Raw genomic sequence first — 21164 nt, forward strand, 5'->3', positions numbered from 1 at the left:
AATCTGATCTATTTGCCCTCGTGGTTTATAGACTGCTATTTTACATATCTTGTTGCTTGCTAGTTACTCGGTTGACAGTTTGACAAGAACATGTATTGCTTACAGACAAATTAGTGAATGTGCTAGAAAGCTACCTAGCTAGCTAGTTGACTGCTGTGGCGAGCCATAAAGGACTCGTATTGAAAATAGTTTCACTTTCCTTTGAGGCTTTAAGTGTTCTAACACTATGACTTTGAACATTCAAAGTAACTGGGAACATCCATGGTAGGCTTTGTTGTCACCTTAGCTTGGAGAGTCAGCATTCCAAAACAACACAGCAGCACCCACCCGTAGCACGTGCTCCAGCAGGTATATTTCACTGGTCACCCCCAAAGCCAATTCCTCATTTGGTCGCCTTTCGTTCCAGTTCTCTGCTGCCAATGACTGGAACGAATTGCAAAAGTCACTGAAGCTGGAGACTCATATCTCCCTCACTAACTTTAAGCACCAGCTGTCAGTGCAGCTCACAGATCACTGCACCTGTACATAGCTCATCTGTAAATAGCCCATCCAACTACCTCATCCCCATACTGTTATATTTTGTTGGTCCTTCGCACCCCAGTATCTCTACTTGCACATCTCACTCGTGTTTAATTGCTAAATTGTAATTATTTTGCCACTATGGCCTATTTATTGCCTTACCTCCCTTGCACAAATTGTATATTGACTTTTTTCCTATTGTGTTATTGACTGCATGTTTGATTATTCCATGTGTAACTCTGTGTTGTCTCACTGCTTTGCTTTATCTTGGCCAGGTTGCAGTTGTAAATGAGAACTTGTTCTCAACTAGCCTACCTGGTTCAAAAGGTGAAATACATTTATTTTTTAAGACAGATGTGAGCACTAGGCCTTGCAGTGTGGCCTAAAAGGCAAAACCGATCCATTGATAAGCTGTTCTATCCTCCGATGCGCTTTGGGAATATGGGCCTAGAACCCTAAGGCCATTGGCTGCATTTAAACAGGCAGCCCAATTCTGATCCTTTTTTCACTAATTGGCCTTTTGACATATCCGATCTGAAAAAACATTTTGCGATTGGTCTTGACCAATTAGTAGAAAAAGATCAGAATTGTGCTGCCTGTCTAAATGCAGCCATATAAATTGTGTGAATTGGCACCCGATAATTTCTCATCTCTTGTTGAAATCAGAATAGGTGCTGTGGCAATCTCGTGTGCATTTCTGACCGTAGCGCCTGCCCAACTAGATGCTTAAGCGTTGCATCCAGTGGTTGTGCCGCGTCCAACAGTGCATCAGATTGCTGTATGTGGTTACCCGAGTTAAATACATTACCAGGCATTTTAAGATCTGGCATACATCTGCAATGTAGTCAGGGAGGAACTTGACCAAAGCCTTTCCATTGACTTTGAGGCTAGGCGTACACCAGACTAAACCCAAAAACTTGGGTTTTAGCACCAAATTATCCTTGTGGTTAATAATGGAAGTCTCACAACAACCAAAAATAAAAAAATAGGGGCGGGGTTTAAGGAAAAGGACCAGTTAGAAATGCCAGTGCCGATTTCTGGTTCCAGGCCGCCAGTGGAGGTTGAGGGAAGAACGGCGCGAATGGCAAACACGGGTTTGATACCATTCCACTGCAGTTACCACAAGCCCGGTCTCCCCAATTAAGGGGCCACCAACCTCCTGTGCAGTCCACCCCTTCCTCAGACCCTTTATAGCCGGAGTTCACATTGCAAGCCCAATTTCTCAGAATGCCCTGTAACTTACATGCTCAATCAGGAACCTTGGGACAGAGTCCCATTAATCCAGGATGTGCTGTCTGGCTATGCAAACACCAATACAGACCAAAGACTACGCTAGGAAATGTCAGTTGGCAGCAACATGCAACAGTGAAGGGGCTCCATACCAAGTGCAACATTCTTGTTGGTTGAGCCTACTACTGAATATGCCCCCTGATCATGTGTTGCCCTTCTACATTGCTGGGCACTCACTTTAACAAATGAAGGCAATATTTCAGATTACTCTAGCATGTAGTGCATAATGGTGAAGACAGAAAGTCAGTCGAAGTAGCATTAAATCATTTATTTTTCAAAGAGATTAACAGGCATCATCTCAGTGTTGTGGTAGTCTCTTCACTGGTTGAGTTCGCCAGGAGCAGATGTGGTGGTGCTTATGTCACTTTGTTGTAGGGGCATCCTCCTTGTGTGCTGGGACATCAGGACTGGCACCAACCTCAGTGAGTTGGAGTGTGCTGCTGCTTGGAGCAAGTCTATTATGGGCCACCACGACAACAGCGCCTTCCAGTTCTAGAAATAGATATGGACTGGGAACATATTCCTTCTTTATGAAACCACATCAAAAGCTCTGAAGTCAGATATTTAAAAGTGATACTGGCAAGTGCCATGTGCAGGTTGACATTTATTGAGACGGTATTGTCCTGGAGGCAGAACTTAGCGATTACCACTAGATGGAAAGTCAAAGTTGGCTACATTGTAACAATGTATGCTTTTTTGGTTTTAATTTAATGTTAAGCATTAGGGTTGGCAGTGAGGTTAATGTTTAAAAATCATATTTTATTACTTTGTGGCTGTGCCAGCTAGTGAACATTCTGCGGAGCCATCCCAATAAGTGCTAACCTGCTTGCCATGTGCAGGTTATTTCCCTCTAAAATAGCAGTACCATCATCCCATACATACCCTTTCAATAGGTTCCAATCTCATTCTGATCCTTCTCTTCACCCAGACCCTCTTTCTCTGTGGTAACCTCAAGGTCTCCAATGGGCTCAGGTGTAGGAATCAACTCAGGGTCTGGGGTGGCCTCCAGCTCTGAGAACAGACTATTTAGCACAGAGCCTACATGCAATTATCATACATGCAAAACAGTAAAGTACAGTCATTACCTCTTTGGGCAATTAGTTCTTTCTGCTTGATGAAGCCATCATATGTTGCAGAGCTAACGAGACCGTGCTTGTTGTTGGGTCCGACCCTCGGGCCCAAGGGACTAGCCGCATTTTGGGATTGGGCGAAATAAGGTCCTGGAATTAAATGTAACAGATTAACACAGCCAGTGTTGGCAGAATTGCTAGCCTATAGGGATAGGAAAAGACAGGTGTCCGAAGTGGCACCCGATGACCTATAGAGTGCACTACTTTTGGCCAGTGCATCATGGTCTGGGCAATAGTCGAGACATCCTGGTTGCCTCCCACACATTTTAAAAAAACTGGCTTCACACTTCTGTACCTACTGGAATGCGAGTTTGGCATAAGTCTGCCTATGTCACTACCTGATCCGCTTGAATACATACAAAATAGTAGCTGCAAGATGGAGATCAGTTCTTTTTAATGAGTGCATTATGCAAGTGGCTAGTTTGCCTCAACTACCTTCACTAAAACCACTGCAAAGGTATTCCCTGCAAAATTTGGTTTCAAATCATGACGTTCTGCTATGTCTGCCTCGTGATTTGTTGGGAGAAGTTGCCAAACGAGTCAGTCATTGAAGCCAGACCCTAGTCACTGCTGTTGCCTAGGGTTGGGTTATCAAGACTACCTGTTCAAAGGTAGTGCACTACATAAGGAATAAGATTATGCCATGTCAGAGTCAAATTACCTCTCTTGAAGTCCATGCCACTCCAACGACTGCCAGGTGATACGGGCTTCCTGTCCCCTGTTGAGGCAGGGAAGCCAGGTATATCGATACCTCCACTCATCCGTGGAGATAGAGATGTACGCTTCTGTTTACTTGGGAGGACCATTATGGGGCCCAAAGTAGTATCCTGGCCCCATACTAAAAGGACAACACATTCATTAAACACACCTTTGCAGTCAAGACACTTTCAATTAGTCTTCCCTCAATTTCCATCTCAACCATATTGGAGAAGGTCCCAGCCCTGCAATGTGTTTTGAGAAGGTAGTGACAGAATAGAGGGATTAAGATGTCAAATACACCTTTCTTGGCCTTCATCCCAATACTCCAATTGTCACCAGAGACTGGGGGTTTGTTGCGGTAGATACGAGGTTCAAGTTGGCTACCACCTAGTCTTGGACTGAGGGGACGTTGTGCTGGAGCTTGATCAACCCCCTTCTGTCTACTCAGGCTTAGACAATGCCCACATAGCAAATCATTCTCATCAGCAGACCTCCATCTGAAATGTATGAAAGATCTACTCATGGACCAAGAACACACCATTTTTTTAAAAATGCTATGGTTATTCCAGTGAATAGGTCACAGCCCAGTAACAGTAGCTAAGGAAATGTGACTTATCCCACCTGCCATCAATGAAGGAGCATGCCTTGTTGCTAGGCTCTGCATGGTCCATGACAGGGACTGCCATAAGGTGGCAGGTGATGTACAGCTGTAAAAAAAACAGGATGAGCAAAACAAAGATGCAGAATCACAGTAGCCTACATAATGTCTGTAAATTATGTAACTGTAGAATAATTTTACTACAGTAGCCGTAATGGCCTCTACAATATCTGTTCTTTTTTTAAATACCGCCCTCACCTCTGCCCCGTCCTCCTGGTAGAACCTAAAGGCATCAATGTGGAACCCGAGCTCGTTGTCCTGGGTTCTACGCATGAAACCAGAGCGGGAACCAGGCAGCTGGGAATCCGTCAAGCACCTGGAGGGAGATACATATTGGGGCATCTTCCTTAGTAACCAATTAAGAAGTCTCAAAGAAACCGCCAAGCACCAGTTGACTACTTTAAAAATGGTGGAAGCCCTCAAATGGCATATTCTATCGTTCTCTACGGGCCAGCCGGAGAATAGTCGTTCTAAGCCATTTTCCCCCCTGCTTACCCATCACTCTCAATGAAGACATATCTAGGGACAGAGTTGCTATCAGGGTCCAGTGTGGCCACGCAGCTGCTAACAAACACCCTGAGCCTGGTGTGGTGAGCAACCCTGACAGACGCCTCAATGTTGATGGGATCACCCAGGAAGTAGACTCCAGAACCCCGCTCATAGAGCCAGTCACCTGGAAAGGAAATGGCAGTAAAGACAGGTTATCCAATAATGAACTAAAGGAGCCTAACATTACTCCTTATAGTCCAAGGACCATCTGTTTAGATGTGAATTGGCCCTGGCAGCTAAAGCCTCTATTGCAGTATAGTTCAAGAAACAAAGCCCTCTTGCATATCGCATCAAAATCACTTCACACGCGCAACACTTAGTTACTCTACACCATTTAGTTGTAGCCGACAGTATTTCAGTGACAACACGTTTGTGGCGTCAATCTTCCGTTTATACACAGGTGTTTGAAGACGCAGATAACTAATTAGCACAGGTACGCCTCTGTCTTCTGTATGTCAACCATTAACAAGCACTGTCACATGGAAATATGTCCGTGTGGGAGGGAACCCTATAAAAACGTGTAGTAATTGAACTTTCTTTGAAAATGTGTCGCTGATGTGAAAGACAAGCGATGCGTTTTAAAGTTACGAACGCGAGTCGCTATTAAAACTACCCCGGCCAGAACTTATTGTCAATAGGCGCTAAACTAGTGAGCATCTAATATTGGATTCAAATGAGGGGTTTGTTAACAGGGCCATGTTTAGTATGCAAACTGTATAACGTTGCAGATAGAAGTGTCCCCCATAAGTTGTCTGATGTGATTCCGTATTTTGCATGTCAGAAGAGCATTTGTGCTACATAGTACATTTATATCTGAACATTCAATTCACGGGTTTTACCAAGCTTCTGGGAGAGCGCCATTGTACCCTTTAGATTATCTGAATGTTCAACAAAATAGTACCCTGCGAAGTGCAGCCCAGGATTCATATACCCACTTGTCATAAGCTTCAATGAGAACTGCAGGGTGTCTTCAGCAGACACTGTGGCGGTGAAAGGGATCCAGGTCGGCTGGAGAGAATAACTGTCCAAACTGTACTTCCTGAAACAGAAAGTACAGGCCGGTAAATAAACCAATAGGTCAACGCAGGATTCATATGATCATCATACAACAGTATAGCCTAAACTCACCTTTCATAATGACACTCAATTGGGATTACAGCACCAACCATTCGAATAACCCCATCTGGTGTGGTTCTGGGTGTATATCTGAGGAGGTTTGTGTAGATCAATGAGTCTTCGGTTATCTGTGGATTCACAAAGCAGCATTTAAGAGAAGGTTGTTTCAAGAAGTCAACTACTAGAGAAAAAAAAAAAAATATATATATATATAGGTATATTACCAGGTTCTTGGTTCCACAGTCCGAAAGTGCTGCAAATATTCTGTACTCATCTCCGGCTGCTGACGCTGTTGCCCTACAGGGCTCTTGGTCTTGGTACTGTTCAACTCCAAGTCGCAGGTCATCCACGTCGATTAGATTACCGAGTTGAAACAGATCAGCCTTCACGACTATCTCCATGTAGTCTGAATGGCACGTCACAGCGACAGTTTCTACTCGAATTGGCCTTGAAACTGTTTGTTGGAGTGGAGGCTGTTTAAAGCGGGGACGATTGTCAAATTGCGGTGTTCGCCTTGGAAGTTGTTGCCATGTGTCAGTGCTATAAGTATATGACAAAGCAGGAGAGATTAAGAAGTTTTCCACAAGTAAAAACCAAACCAGTTGCTTGAACAATAACCTGAGCGCGTTTGCCATCATGAGTCCCACGCCAACAACTACTGTGACTCTGTAGGTTAGAGGACAGCGTGCCTCTGCTATGCTACAATTGATGAAACAGAGGTAGCTTTTAACAACCAACCAGGCTGCACACCTGGGCTGGATTACGCCCTAATTGGGCCTTGCATCTGATTAGTCAAGATCTTTAATTGGCACGCATGTTCAAATCAAATCACATTTTATTTGTCACGTACACATGGTTAGCAGATGTTAATGCGAGTGTAGCGAAATGCTTGTGCTTCTGGTTCCGACAGTGCAGGAATATCTAACAAGTAATCTAACAGTTCCCCAACAACTACAACTAATACACACAAATCTAAAAGGGGTGAATGAGAATATGTACATATAAATATATGGATGAACGATGGCCAAGGTGCAATAGATGGTATAAAATACAGTACATAAATATGATATGAGTAATGTCATATTACACCATGAGTCGTTAATCATGAAGCATACACCTCCGTCCTTCCTCTTCCCAGAGAGGTGTTTATCTCTGTCGGCGCGATGCATGGAGAAATCCGATGGCTGAACCGATTCCGACAACATATCCCGAGAGAGCCATGTTTCCGTGAAACAGAGAATGTTACAATCTCTGATCTCTTTCTGAAAGGCAACCCTTTCTCGAATTTTGTCTACCTTGTTGTCAAGACACTGGACATTGGCAGGTAGTATACTCGGGAGCGGTGGGCGATGTGCACTTTTACGGAGCCTGACCAGGAGGCCGCTCCGTCTGCCCTTTCTGCGGCGGTGTCTTGGGTCAGCTTCTGGGATCAGATCAATTGTCCTGGGTGGTGGTCCAAACAGAGGATCCGCTTCGGGAAAGTCATATTCCTGGTCGTAATGTTGGTAAATTGGCGTCACTCTTACATCCAGTAGTTCTTCCCGGCTGTATGTAATAAGACTTAAGACTTCCTGGGGTAAGAAATAATACATTAAAAAACCAAATACTGCATAGTTTCCTAAGGACTCGAAGCGAGCCGACCATCTCTGTCGGCACCATCAGAGGAACGCGTTCTTGTTTGCCACGTTCCTCTGCCCAGGCGTGGCACGTGATACGTGGCAGATCTTAAAACGCCTGGATACGTATTTTACATATCAGCTAACACATCATATGTTATAGCAATCTGTAGTGACGGGAAACCAAATCTTTCTGTAGGCTTCAGCGCTTTCACCAAATTGGGCCCAAAAACGGTTAATTACTCGGAGGTCATTGTCTGTTCACAATGCACATTAGTGACATCTGCTGGTCAGCAATAAATATTTTAGATTCTTCAAAGTAGCCACCCTTTGCCTTGATGACACCTTTGCACACTCTTGGCATTCTCTCAACCAGCTTCACCTGGATGTTTTTTCTTGAAGAAGTCTTGAAGGAGTTCCCACATATGCTGAGCACTTGTTGGCTGCTTTTCCTTCACTCTGCGGTCCAACTCATCCCAAACCATCTCAATTGGGTTGAGGTCGGGTGATTGTTGAGGCCAGGTCATCTGATGCAGCACTCCATCACTCTCCTTCTTGTTCAAATAGCCCTTACACAGCCTGGAGGTGTGTTGGGTCATTGCCCTGTTGAAAAACAAATGATAGTCCCACTGAGCGCAAACCAGATGGGATGGCTTATTGCTGCAGAATGCTGAGTTAGCCATGCTGGTTAAGTGTGCCTTGAATTCTAAATAAATCACAGACAGTGTCACCAGCAAAGCACCATCACACCTCCTCCTCCATGCTTCACGGTGGGAACCACACGTGGAGATTTCCGTTCACCTACTCTGTGTCTGACAAAATCGCGGCGGTTGGAACCAAAAATCTCATATTTGACCCATTGCTCGTGTTTCTTGGCCCAAACAAGTCTCTTCTTCTTATTGGTGTCCTTTTGTAGTGGTTTCTTTGCAGCAATTCGACCATGAAGGCCTGATTAACGCAGTCTCCTCTGAACAGTTGATGTTGAGATGTGTCTGTTACTTGAACTCTGTGAAGCATTTATTTGGGCTGCAATTTCTAAGGCTGGTAAGTCTAATAAACTTATCCTCTGCAGCAAAGGTAACTCTGGGTCTTCCTTTCCTGTGGCGGTCCTCACGAGAGCCAGTTTCATCATAGCGCTTTATGGTTCTTGCGACTGCACTTGAAGAAATGTTCAAAGTTCTTGAAATGTTCCAGATTGACTGACCTTCATGTCTTAAAGTAATGACGTCCTTTCTCTTTGCTTATTTGAGCTGTTCTTGCCATAATATGGACTTGGTCTTTCACCAAATTGGGCTATCTTCTGTATACCACCCCTACCTTGTCACAACACAACTGATTGGCTCAAACGCATTAAGGAAAGAAATTCCACAAATGAACTTTTAACAAGGTGGCAGGTAGCCTAGTGGTTAGAGCGTTGGACTTGTAACCGAAAGGTTGCAAGATCGAATCCCCGAGCTGACAAGGTAAAAATCTGTCGTTCTGCCGCTGAACATGGCAGTTAACCCAGTGTTCCTAGGCCATCATTGAAAATAAGAATGTGTTCTTATCTGGCTTGCCTAGTTAAATAAAGGTAGAAAAAAAGGTACACCTGTTGATTGAAATGCATTCCAGGTGACTGCCTCATGAAGCTAGGTGAGAGAATGCCAACAGTGTGCAATGCTATCATCAAGGTGGCTACTTTGAAGAATATAAAATATATTTGGATTTGTTTAACACCTTTTTGGTTATTCCATGTGTTATTTCATAGTTTTGCTGTCTTCAGTATGATTCTACAATGTAGAAAATAGTAAAAAATTAAGAAAAACCCTTGAATGAGTAGGTGTGTCCAAACTTTTGACTGGTACTGTATATATGTATAAACCTTTTTTGGTCGGGGGCCCCTAAGCGACCGCTTATGTCTGGAGCTGGCCCTGACCTTCCAAGGTGGTTTGAAATCAGATACAAATTTGATTCCCGGCCATGCGACTTGTGTCTAGCGATCAAATCTGATCTATTTGCCCTCGTGGTTTATAGACTGCTATTTTACATATCTTGTTGCTTGCTAGTTACTCGGTTGACAGTTTGACAAGAACATGTATTGCTTACAGACAAATTAGTGAATGTGCTAGAAAGCTACCTAGCTAGCTAGTTGACTGCTGTGGCGAGCCATAAAGGACTCGTATTGAAAATAGTTTCACTTTCCTTTGAGGCTTTAAGTGTTCTAACACTATGACTTTGAACATTCAAAGTAACTGGGAACATCCATGGTAGGCTTTGTTGTCACCTTAGCTTGGAGAGTCAGCATTCCAAAACAACACAGCAGCACCCACCCGTAGCACGTGCTCCAGCAGGTATATTTCACTGGTCACCCCCAAAGCCAATTCCTCATTTGGTCGCCTTTCGTTCCAGTTCTCTGCTGCCAATGACTGGAACGAATTGCAAAAGTCACTGAAGCTGGAGACTCATATCTCCCTCACTAACTTTAAGCACCAGCTGTCAGTGCAGCTCACAGATCACTGCACCTGTACATAGCTCATCTGTAAATAGCCCATCCAACTACCTCATCCCCATACTGTTATATTTTGTTGGTCCTTCGCACCCCATCTCACTCGTGTTTAATTGCTAAATTGTAATTATTTTGCCACTATGGCCTATTTATTGCCTTACCTCCCTTGCACAAATTGTATATTGACTTTTTTTCCTATTGTGTTATTGACTGCATGTTTGATTATTCCATGTGTAACTCTGTGTTGTCTCACTGCTTTGCTTTATCTTGGCCAGGTTGCAGTTGTAAATGAGAACTTGTTCTCAACTAGCCTACCTGGTTCAAAAGGTGAAATACATTTATTTTTTAAGACAGATGTGAGCACTAGGCCTTGCAGTGTGGCCTAAAAGGCAAAACCGATCCATTGATAAGCTGTTCTATCCTCCGATGCGCTTTGGGAATATGGGCCTAGAAACCTAAGGCCATTGGCTGCATTTAAACAGGCAGCCCAATTCTGATCCTTTTTTCACTAATTGGCCTTTTGACATATCCGATCTGAAAAAACATTTTGCGATTGGTCTTGACCAATTAGTAGAAAAAGATCAGAATTGTGCTGCCTGTCTAAATGCAGCCATATAAATTGTGTGAATTGGCACCCGATAATTTCTCATCTCTTGTTGAAATCAGAATAGGTGCTGTGGCAATCTCGTGTGCATTTCTGACCGTAGCGCCTGCCCAACTAGATGCTTAAGCGTTGCATCCAGTGGTTGTGCCGCGTCCAACAGTGCATCAGATTGCTGTATGTGGTTACCCGAGTTAAATACATTACCAGGCATTTTAAGATCTGGCATACATCTGCAATGTAGTCAGGGAGGAACTTGACCAAAGCCTTTCCATTGACTTTGAGGCTAGGCGTACACCAGACTAAACCCAAAAACTTGGGTTTTAGCACCAAATTATCCTTGTGGTTAATAATGGAAGTCTCACAACAACCAAAAATAAAAAAATAGGGGGCGGGGTTTAAGGAAAAGGACCAGTTAGAAATGCCAGTGCCGATTTCTGGTTCCAGGCCGCCAGTGGAGGTTGAGGGAAGAACGGCGCGAATGGCAAACACGGGTTTGATACCATTCCACTGCAGTTACCACAAGCCCGGTCTCCCCAATTAAGGGGCCACCAACCTCCTGTGCAGTCCACCCCTTCCTCAGACCCTTTATAGCCGGAGTTCACATTGCAAGCCCAATTTCTCAGAATGCCCTGTAACTTACATGCTCAATCAGGAACCTTGGGACAGAGTCCCATTAATCCAGGATGTGCTGTCTGGCTATGCAAACACCAATACAGACCAAAGACTACGCTAGGAAATGTCAGTTGGCAGCAACATGCAACAGTGAAGGGGCTCCATACCAAGTGCAACATTCTTGTTGGTTGAGCCTACTACTGAATATGCCCCCTGATCATGTGTTGCCCTTCTACATTGCTGGGCACTCACTTTAACAAATGAAGGCAATATTTCAGATTACTCTAGCATGTAGTGCATAATGGTGAAGACAGAAAGTCAGTCGAAGTAGCATTAAATCATTTATTTTTCAAAGAGATTAACAGGCATCATCTCAGTGTTGTGGTAGTCTCTTCACTGGTTGAGTTCGCCAGGAGCAGATGTGGTGGTGCTTATGTCACTTTGTTGTAGGGGCATCCTCCTTGTGTGCTGGGACATCAGGACTGGCACCAACCTCAGTGAGTTGGAGTGTGCTGCTGCTTGGAGCAAGTCTATTATGGGCCACCACGACAACAGCGCCTTCCAGTTCTAGAAATAGATATGGACTGGGAACATATTCCTTCTTTATGAAACCACATCAAAAGCTCTGAAGTCAGATATTTAAAAGTGATACTGGCAAGTGCCATGTGCAGGTTGACATTTATTGAGACGGTATTGTCCTGGAGGCAGAACTTAGCGATTACCACTAGATGGAAAGTCAAAGTTGGCTACATTGTAACAATGTATGCTTTTTTGGTTTTAATTTAATGTTAAGCATTAGGGTTGGCAGTGAGGTTAATGTTTAAAAATCATATTTTATTACTTTGTGGCTGTGCCAGCTAGTGAACATTCTGCGGAGCCATCCCAATAAGTGCTAACCTGCTTGCCATGTGCAGGTTATTTCCCTCTAAAATAGCAGTACCATCATCCCATACATACCCTTTCAATAGGTTCCAATCTCATTCTGATCCTTCTCTTCACCCAGACCCTCTTTCTCTGTGGTAACCTCAAGGTCTCCAATGGGCTCAGGTGTAGGAATCAACTCAGGGTCTGGGGTGGCCTCCAGCTCTGAGAACAGACTATTTAGCACAGAGCCTACATGCAATTATCATACATGCAAAACAGTAAAGTACAGTCATTACCTCTTTGGGCAATTAGTTCTTTCTGCTTGATGAAGCCATCATATGTTGCAGAGCTAACGAGACCGTGCTTGTTGTTGGGTCCGACCCTCGGGCCCAAGGGACTAGCCGCATTTTGGGATTGGGCGAAATAAGGTCCTGGAATTAAATGTAACAGATTAACACAGCCAGTGTTGGCAGAATTGCTAGCCTATAGGGATAGGAAAAGACAGGTGTCCGAAGTGGCACCCGATGACCTATAGAGTGCACTACTTTTGGCCAGTGCATCATGGTCTGGGCAATAGTCGAGACATCCTGGTTGCCTCCCACACATTTTAAAAAAACTGGCTTCACACTTCTGTACCTACTGGAATGCGAGTTTGGCATAAGTCTGCCTATGTCACTACCTGATCCGCTTGAATACATACAAAATAGTAGCTGCAAGATGGAGATCAGTTCTTTTTAATGAGTGCATTATGCAAGTGGCTAGTTTGCCTCAACTACCTTCACTAAAACCACTGCAAAGGTATTCCCTGCAAAATTTGGTTTCAAATCATGACGTTCTGCTATGTCTGCCTCGTGATTTGTTGGGAGAAGTTGCCAAACGAGTCAGTCATTGAAGCCAGACCCTAGTCACTGCTGTTGCCTAGGGTTGGGTTATCAAGACTACCTGTTCAAAGGTAGTGCACTACATAAGGAATAAGATTATGCCATGTCAGAGTCAAATTACCTCTCTTGAAGTCCATGCCACTCCAACGACTGCCAGGTGATACGGGCTTCCTGTCCCCTGTTGAGGCAGGGAAGCCAGGTATATCGATACCTCCACTCATCCGTGGAGATAGAGATGTACGCTTCTGTTTACTTGGGAGGACCATTATGGGGCCCAAAGTAGTATCCTGGCCCCATACTAAAAGGACAACACATTCATTAAACACACCTTTGCAGTCAAGACACTTTCAATTAGTCTTCCCTCAATTTCCATCTCAACCATATTGGAGAAGGTCCCAGCCCTGCAATGTGTTTTGAGAAGGTAGTGACAGAATAGAGGGATTAAGATGTCAAATACACCTTTCTTGGCCTTCATCCCAATACTCCAATTGTCACCAGAGACTGGGGGTTTGTTGCGGTAGATACGAGGTTCAAGTTGGCTACCACCTAGTCTTGGACTGAGGGGACGTTGTGCTGGAGCTTGATCAACCCCCTTCTGTCTACTCAGGCTTAGACAATGCCCACATAGCAAATCATTCTCATCAGCAGACCTCCATCTGAAATGTATGAAAGATCTACTCATGGACCAAGAACACACCATTTTTTTAAAATGCTATGGTTATTCCAGTGAATAGGTCACAGCCCAGTAACAGTAGCTAAGGAAATGTGACTTATCCCACCTGCCATCAATGAAGGAGCATGCCTTGTTGCTAGGCTCTGCATGGTCCATGACAGGGACTGCCATAAGGTGGCAGGTGATGTACAGCTGTAAAAAAAACAGGATGAGCAAAACAAAGATGCAGAATCACAGTAGCCTACATAATGTCTGTAAATTATGTAACTGTAGAATAATTTTACTACAGTAGCCGTAATGGCCTCTACAATATCTGTTCTTTTTTTAAATACCGCCCTCACCTCTGCCCCGTCCTCCTGGTAGAACCTAAAGGCATCAATGTGGAACCCGAGCTCGTTGTCCTGGGTTCTACGCATGAAACCAGAGCGGGAACCAGGCAGCTGGGAATCCGTCAAGCACCTGGAGGGAGATACATATTGGGGCATCTTCCTTAGTAACCAATTAAGAAGTCTCAAAGAAACCGCCAAGCACCAGTTGACTACTTTAAAAATGGTGGAAGCCCTCAAATGGCATATTCTATCGTTCTCTACGGGCCAGCCGGAGAATAGTCGTTCTAAGCCATTTTCCCCCTGCTTACCCATCACTCTCAATGAAGACATATCTAGGGACAGAGTTGCTATCAGGGTCCAGTGTGGCCACGCAGCTGCTAACAAACACCCTGAGCCTGGTGTGGTGAGCAACCCTGACAGACGCCTCAATGTTGATGGGATCACCCAGGAAGTAGACTCCAGAACCCCGCTCATAGAGCCAGTCACCTGGAAAGGAAATGGCAGTAAAGACAGGTTATCCAATAATGAACTAAAGGAGCCTAACATTACTCCTTATAGTCCAAGGACCATCTGTTTAGATGTGAATTGGCCCTGGCAGCTAAAGCCTCTATTGCAGTATAGTTCAAGAAACAAAGCCCTCTTGCATATCGCATCAAAATCACTTCACACGCGCAACACTTAGTTACTCTACACCATTTAGTTGTAGCCGACAGTATTTCAGTGACAACACGTTTGTGGCGTCAATCTTCCGTTTATACACAGGTGTTTGAAGACGCAGATAACTAATTAGCACAGGTACGCCTCTGTCTTCTGTATGTCAACCATTAACAAGCACTGTCACATGGAAATATGTCCGTGTGGGAGGGAACCCTATAAAAACGTGTAGTAATTGAACTTTCTTTGAAAATGTGTCGCTGATGTGAAAGACAAGCGATGCGTTTTAAAGTTACGAACGCGAGTCGCTATTAAAACTACCCCGGCCAGAACTTATTGTCAATAGGCGCTAAACTAGTGAGCATCTAATATTGGATTCAAATGAGGGGTTTGTTAACAGGGCCATGTTTAGTATGCAAACTGTATAACGTTGCAGATAGAAGTGTCCCCCATAAGTTGTCTGATGTGATTCCGTATTTTGCATGTCAGAAGAGCATTTGTGCTACATAGTACATTTATATCTGAACATTCAATTCACGGGTTTTACCAAGCTTCTGGGAGAGCGCCATTGTACCCTTTAGATTATCTGAATGTTCAACAAAATAGTACCCTGCGAAGTGCAGCCCAGGATTCATATACCCACTTGTCATAAGCTTCAATGAGAACTGCAGGGTGTCTTCAGCAGACACTGTGGCGGTGAAAGGGATCCAGGTCGGCTGGAGAGAATAACTGTCCAAACTGTACTTCCTGAAACAGAAAGTACAGGCCGGTAAATAAACCAATAGGTCAACGCAGGATTCATATGATCATCATACAACAGTATAGCCTAAACTCACCTTTCATAATGACACTCAATTGGGATTACAGCACCAACCATTCGAATAACCCCATCTGGTGTGGTTCTGGGTGTATATCTGAGGAGGTTTGTGTAGATCAATGAGTCTTCGGTTATCTGTGGATTCACAAAGCAGCATTTAAGAGAAGGTTGTTTCAAGAAGTCAACTACTAGAGAAAAAAAAAAAAAATATATATATATATATATATATATAGGTATATTACCAGGTTCTTGGTTCCACAGTCCGAAAGTGCTGCAAATATTCTGTACTCATCTCCGGCTGCTGACGCTGTTGCCCTACAGGGCTCTTGGTCTTGGTACTGTTCAACTCCAAGTCGCAGGTCATCCACGTCGATTAGATTACCGAGTTGAAACAGATCAGCCTTCACGACTATCTCCATGTAGTCTGAATGGCACGTCACAGCGACAGTTTCTACTCGAATTGGCCTTGAAACTGTTTGTTGGAGTGGAGGCTGTTTAAAGCGGGGACGATTGTCAAATTGCGGTGTTCGCCTTGGAAGTTGTTGCCATGTGTCAGTGCTATAAGTATATGACAAAGCAGGAGAGATTAAGAAGTTTTCCACAAGTAAAAACCAAACCAGTTGCTTGAACAATAACCTGAGCGCGTTTGCCATCATGAGTCCCACGCCAACAACTACTGTGACTCTGTAGGTTAGAGGACAGCGTGCCTCTGCTATGCTACAATTGATGAAACAGAGGTAGCTTTTAACAACCAACCAGGCTGCACACCTGGGCTGGATTACGCCCTAATTGGGCCTTGCATCTGATTAGTCAAGATCTTTAATTGGCACGCATGTTCAAATCAAATCACATTTTATTTGTCACGTACACATGGTTAGCAGATGTTAATGCGAGTGTAGCGAAATGCTTGTGCTTCTGGTTCCGACAGTGCAGGAATATCTAACAAGTAATCTAACAGTTCCCCAACAACTACAACTAATACACACAAATCTAAAAGGGGTGAATGAGAATATGTACATATAAATATATGGATGAACGATGGCCAAGGTGCAATAGATGGTATAAAATACAGTACATAAATATGATATGAGTAATGTCATATTACACCATGAGTCGTTAATCATGAAGCATACACCTCCGTCCTTCCTCTTCCCAGAGAGGTGTTTATCTCTGTCGGGCGCGATGCATGGAGAAATCCGATGGCTGAACCGATTCCGACAACATATCCCGAGAGAGCCATGTTTCCGTGAAACAGAGAATGTTACAATCTCTGATCTCTTTCTGAAAGGCAACCCTTTCTCGAATTTTGTCTACCTTGTTGTCAAGACACTGGACATTGGCAGGTAGTATACTCGGGAGCGGTGGGCGATGTGCACTTTTACGGAGCCTGACCAGGAGGCCGCTCCGTCTGCCCTTTCTTGGGTCAGCTTCTGGGATCAGATCAATTGTCCTGGGTGGTGGTCCAAACAGAGGATCCGCTTCGGGAAAGTCATATTCCTGGTCGTAATGTTGGTAAATTGGCGTCACTCTTACATCCAGTAGTTCTTCCCGGCTGTATGTAATAAGACTTAAGACTTCCTGGGGTAAGAAATAATACATTAAAAAAACCAAATACTGCATAGTTTCCTAAGGACTCGAAGCGAGCCGACCATCTCTGTCGGCACCATCAGAGGAACGCGTTCTTGTTTGCCACGTTCCTCTGCCCAGGCGTGGCACGTGATACGTGGCAGATCTTAAAACGCCTGGATACGTATTTTACATATCAGCTAACACATCATATGTTATAGCAATCTGTAGTGACGGGAAACCAAATCTTTCTGTAGGCTTCAGCGCTTTCACCAAATTGGGCCCAAAAACGGTTAATTACTCGGAGGTCATTGTCTGTTCACAATGCACATTAGTGACATCTGCTGGTCAGCAATAAATATTTTAGATTCTTCAAAGTAGCCACCCTTTGCCTTGATGACACCTTTGCACACTCTTGGCATTCTCTCAACCAGCTTCACCTGGATGTTTTTTCTTGAAGAAGTCTTGAAGGAGTTCCCACATATGCTGAGCACTTGTTGGCTGCTTTTCCTTCACTCTGCGGTCCAACTCATCCCAAACCATCTCAATTGGGTTGAGGTCGGGTGATTGTTGAGGCCAGGTCATCTGATGCAGCACTCCATCACTCTCCTTCTTGTTCAAATAGCCCTTACACAGCCTGGAGGTGTGTTGGGTCATTGCCCTGTTGAAAAACAAATGATAGTCCCACTGAGCGCAAACCAGATGGGATGGCTTATTGCTGCAGAATGCTGAGTTAGCCATGCTGGTTAAGTGTGCCTTGAATTCTAAATAAATCACAGACAGTGTCACCAGCAAAGCACCATCACACCTCCTCCTCCATGCTTCACGGTGGGAACCACACGTGGAGATTTCCGTTCACCTACTCTGTGTCTGACAAAATCGCGGCGGTTGGAACCAAAAATCTCATATTTGACCCATTGCTCGTGTTTCTTGGCCCAAACAAGTCTCTTCTTCTTATTGGTGTCCTTTTGTAGTGGTTTCTTTGCAGCAATTCGACCATGAAGGCCTGATTAACGCAGTCTCCTCTGAACAGTTGATGTTGAGATGTGTCTGTTACTTGAACTCTGTGAAGCATTTATTTGGGCTGCAATTTCTAAGGCTGGTAAGTCTAATAAACTTATCCTCTGCAGCAAAGGTAACTCTGGGTCTTCCTTTCCTGTGGCGGTCCTCACGAGAGCCAGTTTCATCATAGCGCTTTATGGTTCTTGCGACTGCACTTGAAGAAATGTTCAAAGTTCTTGAAATGTTCCAGATTGACTGACCTTCATGTCTTAAAGTAATGACGTCCTTTCTCTTTGTTTATTTGAGCTGTTCTTGCCATAATATGGACTTGGTCTTTCACCAAATTGGGCTATCTTCTGTATACCACCCCTACCTTGTCACAACACAACTGATTGGCTCAAACGCATTAAGGAAAGAAATTCCACAAATGAACTTTTAACAAGGTGGCAGGTAGCCTAGTGGTTAGAGCGTTGGACTTGTAACCGAAAGGTTGCAAGATCGAATCCCCGAGCTGACAAGGTAAAAATCTGTCGTTCTGCCGCTGAACAAGGCAGTTAACCCAGTGTTCCTAGGCCATCATTGAAAATAAGAATGTGTTCTTATCTGGCTTGCCTAGTTAAATAAAGGTAGAAAAAAAGGTACACCTGTTGATTGAAATGCATTCCAGGTGACTGCCTCATGAAGCTAGGTGAGAGAATGCCAACAGTGTGCAATGCTATCATCAAGGTGGCTACTTTGAAGAATATAAAATATATTTGGATTTGTTTAACACCTTTTTGGTTATTCCATGTGTTATTTCATAGTTTTGCTGTCTTCAGTATGATTCTACAATGTAGAAAATAGTAAAAAATTAAGAAAAACCCTTGAATGAGTAGGTGTGTCCAAACTTTTGACTGGTACTGTATATATGTATAAACCTTTTTTGGTGGGGGCCCCTAAGCGACCGCTTATGTCTGGAGCTGGCCCTGACCTTCCAAGGTGGTTTGAAATCAGATACAAATTTGATTCCCGGCCATGCGACTTGTGTCTAGCGATCAAATCTGATCTATTTGCCCTCGTGGTTTATAGACTGCTATTTTACATATCTTGTTGCTTGCTAGTTACTCGGTTGACAGTTTGACAAGAACATGTATTGCTTACAGACAAATTAGTGAATGTGCTAGAAAGCTACCTAGCTAGCTAGTTGACTGCTGTGGCGAGCCATAAAGGACTCGTATTGAAAATAGTTTCACTTTCCTTTGAGGCTTTAAGTGTTCTAACACTATGACTTTGAACATTCAAAGTAACTGGGAACATCCATGGTAGGCTTTGTTGTCACCTTAGCTTGGAGAGTCAGCATTCCAAAACAACACAGCAGCACCCACCCGTAGCACGTGCTCCAGCAGGTATATTTCACTGGTCACCCCCAAAGCCAATTCCTCATTTGGTCGCCTTTCGTTCCAGTTCTCTGCTGCCAATGACTGGAACGAATTGCAAAAGTCACTGAAGCTGGAGACTCATATCTCCCTCACTAACTTTAAGCACCAGCTGTCAGTGCAGCTCACAGATCACTGCACCTGTACATAGCTCATCTGTAAATAGCCCATCCAACTACCTCATCCCCATACTGTTATATTTTGTTGGTCCTTCGCACCCCAGTATCTCTACTTGCACATCTCACTCGTGTTTAATTGCTAAATTGTAATTATTTTGCCACTATGGCCTATTTATTGCCTTACCTCCCTTGCACAAATTGTATATTGACTTTTTTTCCTATTGTGTTATTGACTGCATGTTTGATTATTCCATGTGTAACTCTGTGTTGTCTCACTGCTTTGCTTTATCTTGGCCAGGTTGCAGTTGTAAATGAGAACTTGTTCTCAACTAGCCTACCTGGTTGAAAAGGTGAAATACATTTATTTTTTAAGACAGATGTGAGCACTAGGCCTTGCAGTGTGGCCTAAAAGGCAAAACCGATCCATTGATAAGCTGTTCTATCCTCCGATGCGCTTTGGGAATATGGGCCTAGAACCCTAAGGCCATTGGCTGCATTTAAACAGGCAGCCCAATTCTGATCCTTTTTCACTAATTGGCCTTTTGACATATCCGATCTGAAAAAACATTTTGCGATTGGTCTTGACCAATTAGTAGAAAAAGATCAGAATTGTGCTGCCTGTCTAAATGCAGCCATATAAATTGTGTGAATTGGCACCCGATAATTTCTCATCTCTTGTTGAAATCAGAATAGGTGCTGTGGCAATCTCGTGTGCATTTCTGACCGTAGCGCCTGCCCAACTAGATGCTTAAGCGTTGCATCCAGTGGTTGTGCCGCGTCCAACAGTGCATCAGATTGCTGTATGTGGTTACCCGAGTTAAATACATTACCAGGCATTTTAAGATCTGGCATACATCTGCAATGTAGTCAGGGAGGAACTTGACCAAAGCCTTTCCATTGACTTTGAGGCTAGGCGTACACCAGACTAAACCCAAAAACTTGGGTTTTAGCACCAAATTATCCTTGTGGTTAATAATGGAAGTCTCACAACAACCAAAAATAAAAAAATAGGGGGCGGGGTTTAAGGAAAAGGACCAGTTAGAAATGCCAGTGCCGATTTCTGGTTCCAGGCCGCCAGTGGAGGTTGAGGGAAGAACGGCGCGAATGGCAAACACGGGTTTGATACCATTCCACTGCAGTTACCACAAGCCCGGTCTCCCCAATTAAGGGGCCACCAACCTCCTGTGCAGTCCACCCCTTCCTCAGACCCTTTATAGCCGGAGTTCACATTGCAAGCCCAATTTCTCAGAATGCCCTGTAACTTACATGCTCAATCAGGAACCTTGGGACAGAGTCCCATTAATCCAGGATGTGCTGTCTGGCTATGCAAACACCAATACAGACCAAAGACTACGCTAGGAAATGTCAGTTGGCAGCAACATGCAACAGTGAAGGGGCTCCATACCAAGTGCAACATTCTTGTTGGTTGAGCCTACTACTGAATATGCCCCCTGATCATGTGTTGCCCTTCTACATTGCTGGGCACTCACTTTAACAAATGAAGGCAATATTTCAGATTACTCTAGCATGTAGTGCATAATGGTGAAGACAGAAAGTCAGTCGAAG

The 21164-nt window shown here is 44.0% G+C and overlaps 2 protein-coding genes across 2 annotated transcripts; both read right to left on the reverse strand.

Annotated features, from left to right (window-relative positions):
• Nucleotides 1–2062: 2062 nt before the first annotated feature.
• LOC106570269 (zona pellucida sperm-binding protein 3-like) lies at nucleotides 2063–6676 on the reverse strand. The gene is made up of 11 exons (XM_045694771.1): nucleotides 6186–6676; nucleotides 5974–6089; nucleotides 5781–5884; nucleotides 4792–4969; nucleotides 4495–4612; nucleotides 4260–4345; nucleotides 3939–4135; nucleotides 3601–3777; nucleotides 2895–3029; nucleotides 2692–2820; nucleotides 2063–2318 (listed from the first exon to the last, which is right to left on the reverse strand). Exons 1-10 carry the CDS (start codon nucleotides 6597–6599, stop codon nucleotides 2696–2698), a joined length of 1650 nt encoding a protein of 549 aa, XP_045550727.1. The 5' UTR covers nucleotides 6600–6676; the 3' UTR covers nucleotides 2063–2318; nucleotides 2692–2695.
• A 4930-nt stretch (nucleotides 6677–11606) lies between these two features.
• LOC123723898 (zona pellucida sperm-binding protein 3-like) lies at nucleotides 11607–16229 on the reverse strand. Its single transcript, XM_045694772.1, has 11 exons — nucleotides 15739–16229; nucleotides 15516–15631; nucleotides 15323–15426; nucleotides 14334–14511; nucleotides 14038–14155; nucleotides 13803–13888; nucleotides 13483–13679; nucleotides 13145–13321; nucleotides 12439–12573; nucleotides 12236–12364; nucleotides 11607–11862 (listed from the first exon to the last, which is right to left on the reverse strand). Exons 1-10 carry the CDS (start codon nucleotides 16150–16152, stop codon nucleotides 12240–12242), a joined length of 1650 nt encoding a protein of 549 aa, XP_045550728.1. The 5' UTR covers nucleotides 16153–16229; the 3' UTR covers nucleotides 11607–11862; nucleotides 12236–12239.
• Nucleotides 16230–21164: the final 4935 nt, after the last annotated feature.

The sequence above is a fragment of the Salmo salar genome, chromosome ssa14 (assembly GCF_905237065.1).
Source record: "Salmo salar chromosome ssa14, Ssal_v3.1, whole genome shotgun sequence".
NCBI classification, from domain to species: domain Eukaryota; kingdom Metazoa; phylum Chordata; class Actinopteri; order Salmoniformes; family Salmonidae; genus Salmo; species Salmo salar.